This window comes from Gossypium raimondii, chromosome 4 (genome assembly GCF_025698545.1).
Source record: "Gossypium raimondii isolate GPD5lz chromosome 4, ASM2569854v1, whole genome shotgun sequence".
Classification (NCBI taxonomy): Eukaryota; Viridiplantae; Streptophyta; class Magnoliopsida; order Malvales; family Malvaceae; genus Gossypium; species Gossypium raimondii.
The window spans coordinates 47,273,472-47,283,367 of NC_068568.1; the positions used below are offsets into that span (position 1 = coordinate 47,273,472).

The 9,896-nt window shown below is 32.9% G+C and overlaps 2 protein-coding genes across 2 annotated transcripts; both read left to right on the forward strand.

The window, feature by feature from the left end:
• The first annotated feature begins 395 nt into the window (after positions 1-395).
• LOC105778735 (kunitz trypsin inhibitor 5) lies at positions 396-1,162 on the forward strand. The gene has a single exon (XM_012602492.2). It carries the CDS (start codon positions 434-436, stop codon positions 1,028-1,030), a length of 597 nt encoding a protein of 198 aa, XP_012457946.1. The 5' UTR covers positions 396-433; the 3' UTR covers positions 1,031-1,162.
• A 1,746-nt stretch (positions 1,163-2,908) lies between these two features.
• Positions 2,909-3,620, forward strand: LOC105781070 (kunitz trypsin inhibitor 5). Its single transcript, XM_012605645.2, has one exon. It carries the CDS (start codon positions 2,941-2,943, stop codon positions 3,535-3,537), a length of 597 nt encoding a protein of 198 aa, XP_012461099.1. The 5' UTR covers positions 2,909-2,940; the 3' UTR covers positions 3,538-3,620.
• Positions 3,621-9,896: the final 6,276 nt, after the last annotated feature.

Sequence of the window (9,896 nt, forward strand, 5' to 3'; positions counted from 1 at the left end):
TATTCCTATTGGATAAGAAGCTATGACTTTGAAAACTTCACAAAGCTTCGTAATCTTTCTTCATAGACAAGTTGAGAAATGAGAAAAATTACAGCCATTAATCGGTGGCTATCATACTTGAACATGGCCAATATCCATGACTTTTTAGAGAGTTTGGTTTCCGGATCTTTGGTGCAAGCAACGAATTATCTTCACGTAATGAGCATATTCATATATCTGTATCAAAACAAAATAAGGAAGGGTTTTCAGTTGACCTAATTTCTGAGAGATATCTATCATCCAATGACATTGAAAAAAAGGAGTCCGGTCAAAAAAGGCACCTCGTTCTGGCCGAACTTGTTAAATATCTTTGATTACTCCTCTTAACTACGGCCACTAGCTCTATAAATACGCTGTCATAATGGATATCAAGGCATAAATTAACAGAAACACAATGAAGACTGCCTTATTTTTAGCAATTACTTCCCTTGTTTTAGGCTCAACAATAGCCAGTGATGAATTTGACCCTGTACTTGACATCTCAGGTCAAGAGCTCCGAACGGGCATTGACTACTACATTTTGCCGGTAATCCGCGGTAGAGGTGGTGGCCTCACTCTTGCCAGCACTGGCAACGAGACCTGCCCACTTGATGTTGTTCAAGAGCAGCAGGAGGTGTCAAACGGTCTCCCATTAACATTTTCACCTGTGAATGTCACGCAAGGCGTTGTACGTGTATCCACTGATCTAAACATCAAGTTCTCTGCTGCTTCAATTTGTGTCCAAACCACTCTCTGGACACTGCGCTTCGATGAATCAGTACAAAAGTATGTAGTAACAACCGGTGGAGTTGAAGGTAACCCAGGGCGTGAAACACTGAGCAACTGGTTTAAAATCCAAAAATTTGAAGACGACTACAGGCTTGTTTACTGCCCGACGGTGTGCAATTTCTGCAGACCTGTGTGTGGGGCATTGGGTGTTTTTATGGATGGTGGAACTAGGCGCCTGGCTATTAGTGATGAGCCATTAAAGGTCATGTTTAAGAGGGCTTGAAGCTGTTGCGCCCATCGACCTTATTTTCCTTGATTTACCCGACACACATTCTCACTTTTATATACTATGTAATACATATCGCAATAATGTAAATCTTGGGAAACATTATAGGAAATATATATATATTTAACATACTACTTGTTAGGTACTGCTTATGAAATGCAGCAAATTTGACAGTGAAAAAATTTTATATTACAAATTTATTTATAAAATGATAAATATATTTATAAAAATTTGGTGGAAAAATGGAAATAAGGTTGTGGTTGAAAAGAAAAGTTAATATATTAAAATTATAGGTTTAAATAATCTATGTATACTTATATTTTTAGATTTTATAAAAAGGGTAAATTATACTTTTAGTCACTTTAAATAGGGTCTTTTCTATTTTGATCACTCAAAAGAAATTATCACTTAAGCGTAAAATGGTAACAAAAGACTAACGGTGTATTTGTAAGAAAAATTTTGGAGTGACCAACGTGAAAATCAACCGTTAATCTTTCATTACCATTTAATAGTAGAGTGATCAATTTTTCATTTTGGGTGATAAAATTAATAAAAATAAATTTGGTGCGACCAAAATAGAAATGTCAAATATTTAGAGTGAATAACAGGGGAATTTACCCTATATAAAAAAAGAGAGAGAGAGAGAGAAAAGACAAGCATACTCGTACTACTATTTATTACTTTATAAAATGAATGAATTTTCGTAATTTTCCTATCGAGTTGAGGGGCCTGGTTGATTAATTATATCAACTCAATTAATCACATAAAATAACTAGATTTTGTCACATCCACGATGTGGGTGAAGAGAATATTTTATGTTAAACATATTTTCTTTTGGAATTGTTCAATAATGAATATAAGTGAAGTGTCAAATAACTTGTATTTTTATACTATTGAGCACGTGTTTGACCCTTAAATTTATAATTTATAATTGTTTATTTAAAGATCATATAGAAGTATCAAAAGACAAAAGTGTCATAATAACATTAATTATAATTTTTTAAATGATTTTTTATTTTCATAATCGAGTTGGTGACCTAATTAAGGGTGACATCAACCTAATAAAATGCTTAAATAATATTTTGAATTAAATAGTATGGATAAAGATAATAAAAGGTTGAATTAAATGTTATTAAAAATTTATTTTTACTTGAAATTTTGTTAATTAGTTGAATGTGAATCTTAAATCAATCAAATTAAATAATCAAATATATTTTTCAATAAAATAATGTGAATATAATATAAATCGGAAATTTTCTAGCTCCGCCACTAAAATGTTTATTACCCAAGGCATTGGAAATTATCTTAATGTATTAGGTTATAGGAAGCTTACAATTTTCTCTTTAAATATACAGAAAAGAATAGATAATTCAAAACTAATATGAATTCAACTTAGAGTAAAGTTTTTGACCAAATCTCTAGATATAAAATTATATCATGAATTGATTTTGTTAGATTTTTATTAGCATGACTTTGCAGTCTTATCTAATAATTTAGAAAGCAGGATTAGATGACACCATGGTTGCACAAATTATGACTACATGATCAAATCAAACTTGTATATGTTTTTAAAATAAAAAAAATAAATGTAAGAGATTTCTAGTTATAAGGATCTTTGCCTGCTCATATCATACAATAATGAAGAAATGGTTGTAAGATAGCGTGGGCCGTCTCACCATGCATAAATTCAAAGCTGTAAATCTGTATGTACATTGTGCAAGTTGGATCTAATACCAAAGGGTTGATCCCCAATTCCACATTGATGGTTCGGCTTCATGGGTTGGTTGGTCAAACAAAGCCAGCTCCATGTATTCTGCCCCACGTCTCCTCAATGATTTCCATTCCACTCATCTTAATATATATTAGGATATACATCCACTCGCTACATCTTAAAGAAACCGACAACAATGAAGACTGGACTCTTCCTAGCACTTTCTTTCATTCTATGCGCTAGCGGCAGTGCCGCACCTGACCCAGTGCTGGACATCTCCGGTAAAATGCTCCGCACCGGCAACGACTATTACATCCTTCCGGTCTTCCGTGGTCGAGGAGGTGGCCTGACTCTCGCCAGCACCGGAAACGAGACCTGCCCGCTCCATGTTGTTCAAGAGCAGCTGGAGGTGTCAAACGGTCTCCCAGTAACCTTTTCACCTTTTAACATCAAGAAAGGTGTCATTCGTGTCTCCACCGACCACAACATCAAGTTCTCTGCTGCTACAATATGTGTCCAATCTACCGTCTGGAAGCTTGCCAATTTCGATGATTCAACACGGCAATGGTTTCTGACAAGTGGTGGTGTTGAAGGCAATCCTGGTCGTCAAACTATCGACAATTGGTTTAAGATTGAGAAGCATGAAGATGATTACAAGCTGGTTTTCTGCCCAACTGTGTGTGATTTCTGCAAAGTTATGTGTAGGGACGTGGGTGTTTTTATTGACGATGCCGGTGTAAGGCGACTGGCTCTCAGTGATGTGCCCTTCAAGATTATGTTTAAGAGGGCTTGAAACCTGAAATCCGATCTTAATTTCTAATTCTAAACTTCAAAATAAATTAAATTAATAAAATCTATATTAAGATTTTAAGTTTATTTTATGTGCAAATTAGTATTATAAAATTATTATTTTGATATTAATGGAAAATTATTTATGAAGATAAAAATTAAATCTAAATTTTAACTCTTTTATATTTATTCTGATTAGCTTTTAAACTTAAAATTTTAAAACTTTTACCCTAAAACTAATAGATTTTTTACTAAATCATTTCTATTTTGGTCACTTAAAATTCTTTTTATTAATTTAATTATTATCGTCAAAATAAATTCTTAAAATGATCGTTACCTCATTAGCGAGAAGCTGATTGGACCTACCACATTAGCAATGGTGGAGCCTAGTAAAGGCCCACGGGAACTATGGCCCTCTAAGGTTTAAAAATTTTACAATTTAACCCTTTGTAGATATACTATGACCCTTTCAAAATATAAGTAGACCCCCAAGGTCTAAGATTTTTCCAATTTTTCTCTTTGTATATATACTATACCCCTCCCCAAAATCGATTGTTTATATGTTTAAATCGATTGTTATAGTAGAATATTGTTTCTTTTTTTTTGAATCAATAGTTTATATGTTTAAATCGATTGGTATGTTGAAATACTAATTGTTTATATGTTTAAGTCAATTGTTATATAGCACGTTTAATTTTAACTTGGCCCTCCAAGATTAACATCCCCGCTCCGCCACTACATATTAGCATTTTATATTACAAATGAAAAATTGTTCTTTTAGTCCTTTTAAAAATTACTTTTTTTTTTTCATTTTCTCTTCCCCTTCCTCCTGTCTTCTTGTTCTTCTCTTATTTTCCTTTCGCAAACCCTAGTCGCTACTCAACAATGTTGTAAAAATTATTGTTTTTGAGTTAGACCCACAATGTTGGCGACGTTCTTTAACCCATGCCCTTTTCCCTCCATCACCATCAAATATCAAAGTGAACAATCCCACGTGAATTTACCGCCAAACCCATTTAGATTCTATTTCCCGCCGGTTAATCGATTAAACTAATCAAGGAGACTCTGTTTGACAAATCAGCAAAGCCAGGCCTAGAGCTAAGGTACAGCAGTACATATGTCAACATAGTCAAATGAAAAATCTAGTACGGGGAAGGAGATGATTCCACTTTGTAGAACAACGAATCGAGTACGGGGACCGGGCTCGGCTGCAACTCAGTCGTAGCATCCGCCATCTCCGCAATGCTGTGAAGCAGCTTATCACATCTTTCCAAAAGGGTCCCCCCATCCTTGTAGTCCTCCACATTCAACCTCTGTAACACCCAATGATTCATAACAATAAATTACTGGTTTAAATGAACTAGGATCGTTAAGCAAAACTAAATAATCAATGTAATTTAGTTATTGAGCTGATTTTTTTACCTCCGTATCAGTTTGAGAAGAAGGGCTAATGCTACTCTCTGAAACAGTAGATGGTTGATCCTCCGCTGGAATAAATACCTTCTCTTCTTTATCATAAATCTCAGTCGTTGGTTTCCTGTTTCCGGGTAATCTATTCGTCATCTGTTCTCATCCAGTTCTTCTCATATTACCCAGGGCGACCGAACTGGAGATACTCTTCTTTGCTCTACGTTACCATTTCCATTCCCATTACCTTTCCTCTGTTTTTGCTCTCGTGGTGAAAGAAGGTGCTACAAAATGGCTCTACTTTTTAGATTACATAAAATGGTCAAATTTCAACTTTGGTTCCTCTATTACCCTCAAATTTTAGATTTAATCTTTATACTTTAATTTTTTACATAATTTGATACCTCAAAGTTTAGGGACAAATATCAAAATTATACACGAACATTGATTGAATGTACAATTTTCTCCATAAACTTTAATTTGGTGTTATTATACACGTGAAACTTTAATTGTAGTTCAAATGTATACATAAAACTTTAATTTTGATTCAATTATATACATTTAAAAAATACATCAATTTATTTTTATAATGAATAAATATAATTATTTGTGCATGCAATATGTAAACATAAAATGACACTATATCGATAATAGTGTTAATAGTTTGTGAGAATTTGACCTAATCAAAATTTCAAGTATAAAATATTGCACAAAATCAAGTTCCTATATAAAATTATACATAAAATCAAAGTTCATATATAGTTTGGAGATTTATCCCCAACTTTTATAATGTTTTTAATTAGTCTAAATCCTTCATTTTGATTAAATTGTTGACGTGAATTTTAAAAATTGTTAACATTGTTAAAATTCTCGATAAATTTAGGATCATTATAATGATAGTTTTTGTCACATGACTACTAAGTGAGATTTTTTTAAATTTTAGAATGTCACACCAGTGAATTTAACAAAAGAATTTTAATGGTTTTAATAACTGAACCTGCATTTTTTAATTTGAAAAATAGAGTGACTAAATTCTTGAAAATAAAAGGATGAGGACTATATTCCAATAACGCAGAGAATACAAAAACTTGGAGCATATTGTAACTTTTAAATTTTAGCTCTATAATTTATCCCAAAAATAATAACCCAACATGAAGTGAACACTACACCAAAACAGGCTTTTAGCGGCGTTTTTTTAGGCCTTTAGCGGAGCTTTTAAGCGCCGTTAAAAGTATTTGCTGCGCTTTCACTAGCGCCGCAAAAAATGCCGCTATTGATAATGTCGCTAACTTTTGCGGCGTTTATGTGAAAAAGCAGACGGGGAAACAACGAAAACGAAAACGAAAAAAGAAATGAAATCTTGTAGAAAGAGAAGAGGTGGCTCACTTCTCGGATGTGGATAAGCAGACGGAGAAACAACGAAAACGAAGCACAGATTCAAAAGAGATGATTTAGGAGCAAAAGTTTTATATTTATTTATTCATTTGCCTTACTAATAATATCAAATTCGAAGCAGGAAAGAAAGGTTGAATTCTAAGCATTGATTTTAAACGTCAAAGGAACGATGACGCCTTCGCCGAAGATCTCCGGTGTGTCAACATCGTCGACTTCCATGGCTGAACCTTGGTCGTCTGGGTCCGTCACGAATTCCATCGGCTTCTAGGGATTTCTTTCCCCCCCCTTTTCTTTAGGCTTCTAGGGATTTCTTTGGTTGTTTTAATTTTAATTATTTTTATTGAAATATCTTTCCCCTCTTTTCTTTACAATTGATTATGGATTTTGCGGCACTTTTTCTAAAAACGCCGCTAAAAAAATTAAATTTTTGTAGTGAAACGGCACGTTTTGAAAAAATTCAATACATATTTGTGGCGTTTTTTGTCCAAACGCCGCTATTGCTTACCTTTTGCGGCGTTTTTCTCATAAACGCCGCTAATGATTGATTTTTTTATATTTAAAAATTTTATATTTTATTTTTTTATAAATTGATTTATTTTTTGCGGCGTTTATGCTAAAAAAATTTTATTTTATTTGTTTTATAAATTGATTTATTTTTTGCGGTGTTTTTTATAAAAACGCCGCTATTGCTTACCATAAAAACGCCGCAAAAATTTTTTCATTTTGAACAAAATGACGTCGTTTTGCTCTGCTAAAAATTTTTTATTTTTTTTTATAAATTGATTTATTTTTTGCGGCGTTTTTATAAAAAACGCCGCAATTTCATTTTCAACAAAATGACGCCATTTTGTTATGCTAAAATTTTTTTATTTTATTTGTTTTATAAATTGATTTATTTTTTACGGCGTTTTTATAAAAAACGCCGCTATTGCTTACCTTTAGCGGCGTTTTTATGAAAAACGCCGCAAATTTTTTTTCATTTTGAACAAAATGACGCTGTTTTGCTCTGCTAAAATTTTTTTAATTTATTTTTTATAAATTGATTTATTTTTTGCGGCGTTTTTTATAAAAACGCCGCTATTTAATTTTCAACAAAATAACGCCGTTTTGCTATGCTAAAAATTTTTATTTTATTTTTTATAAATTGATTAATTTTTTGTGGCGTTTTTTATAAATCAATATATTTGATTTATTATTACCTATTTTACAATTATATAAGAACATATTTAAAATATAAATTAAAAAATAATTAATCTAAACTCAAAACCTTAACTCGACCCCTGAATCCCTAAATCTTAAATCCCTAACTCTTAACCCCTAACATCTAACCCCTAAACTCCTAACCCCTAAACATTAAATCCCAACCCTTAAACCATAATCCCTAATTCATAATTCCTAAATCCATACTCCCTAAACCTTAAAATATGAACTCCTAAACCAGCCTTAAATCTTAAATTAATCATATACCCTAAACTAAAAACCCTAAACAAATTTATTATTATCTCTTTTACAATTATATAAGAACATATTTAAAATATAAATTAAAAAATAATTAATCTAAACCCAAAACCCTAACTCGACCCCTGAATCCCTAACTTTTAACCCCTAACACGTCTAACCCCTAAACCCCTAACCCTCTAACCCCTAAACCTTAAATCCCAACCTCTAATCCATAATCCCTAATCCATAATCCCTAAACCCATACTTCCCTAAACCTTAAAATATGAACTCCTAAATCGGCCTTAAATCTTAAATAAATCATATACCCTAAACCAAAAACCCTAAACAAATTTATTATTATTATCTCTTTTACAATTATTTTAAATAATAGTATTTTAATTTTTCCATGTGTTTTATTTCAAATTATTTCTACGTGTCATTATTTTTTTCTGAAGATTTTAAATATTCAATTAGAAATAAATTGAATTTTATTTAATATGAATAAACCAATTAAGGTAAAATATTTTTAGCGGCTTTTCCAAAACGCCGCTAAAGCCCCCAAAGATTTTTGGCCGCTAAACTCAAAGCTCGAAAAACGCGTTGGGCTTATAATTTTTGCAGCGCTTTCTCAAAAACACCGCTAAAGCCCTGAACATTAGCGGCGCTTTCTTAAAAACGTCGTTAAATCCCCGAAAGCTCAGAAAACGGCGTCGTTGGGCTTAGGTTTTTTTGCGGCGCTTTCCCAAAAACGCCGCTAAAGCCCAAAGCATTAGCGGCGCTTTCTTAAAAACGCCGCTAAATCCCTGAAAGCTCACAAAACGGCGTCGTTGGCCTTAGGTTTTTTTGCGGCGCTTCCTTAAAAACGCCGCTAAATCCCTAAAAGCTCACAAAACGGCGTCGTTGGGCTTAGGTTTTTTTGCGGCGCTTTCTTAAAAACGCCGCTAAATCCCCGAAAGCTCACAAAACGGCGTCGTTGGGCTTATGGTTTTTTTGTGGCGCTTTCTCAGAAACGCCGCTAATTCCCCGAAAGCTCGGGAAACGATGTCGTTGGGCTTAGGTTTTTTGTGGCGCTTTCTCAAAAACGTCGCTAATGATTATTTTCAGCGGCGTTTTCCGTAAAGCACCGCTAATGGTCGATCTTTAGCGGCGTTTTTTATCCAAACGCCACTGAAAATGCCACTAAAAGCCTGTTTTGGTGTAATGGAAGGTTAGGAACTACACTAGTATCTATTAAACTATTGTTGTTATTTGATCCGAGTTTGAGACTTGCCTGTTTGGCAATAGTAGCACGTGATGAGCATGGTAGATGGATCTAGAGAATTGGGAAAATGTTATTGTTGAGACTGATTGTGCTTTAGCTATCAAAGATATCCATGATGATATCAGAGGGCATTTGAAAGGAGACTTGGTGATGCGAATTCAAGAAATATGCAGACGCGATTGAAGAGTGGTCTTCAAGCAAATACCAAGAGAAGTGAATTGTGCTGCTAATAATTTGGCTGACCTAATGAAAGACTCTCCTATTGGTACTTGAATTTTTCATGTGTCTCCTTCATTGGTTGATTATCAGATACGGTTAGACAGACGATTTTTTATATCTAACCCTGCTACTATTGTTAGCTTGTAATTGATTTTTCATTTTATTTGTTACCAAAAAATTACTTTTTCTTTCTATTTTTTTATCTTTCCTACCAAACACACCTATAGAAAGAAAATTTGTATTTTCAATCCTTCTACTTTTCCACCCCTTCAGTTTTTCATCTTTTCAATTTTCTCTGCTTCATACCAAACAAAGCCTTAAACCTTTATATACACATTATAGCAAATAAAATATATAAACCCTAAACCTTAAGATATTATATATACATATATATATATTTTAAATCTAGTGTAATTCAATTGTGGTTAATTTCTCATATTAATAACGTGACCATATTTATAGAAGGCATAATAATTTGTTTTGCCCTTTAATATTATTAAAAAATTATTTTAGGTATTTATTTAATTTTTTATTTTTTAGCCTTTAAACTTGTGTTGTTGTCAAATCATTCAAAATAGATGAAAAAATTAACGTCTACTAACTTTACCGACGTAGCATACATGTGAATTGTCAAATTAAAA

Coding starts and splice junctions, on each gene's coding strand:
- LOC105778735 (XM_012602492.2), top strand. CDS start 434: ATGAAGACTGCCTTATTTTTAGCAATTACTTCCCTTGTTTTAGGCTCA.
- LOC105781070 (XM_012605645.2), top strand. CDS start 2,941: ATGAAGACTGGACTCTTCCTAGCACTTTCTTTCATTCTATGCGCTAGC.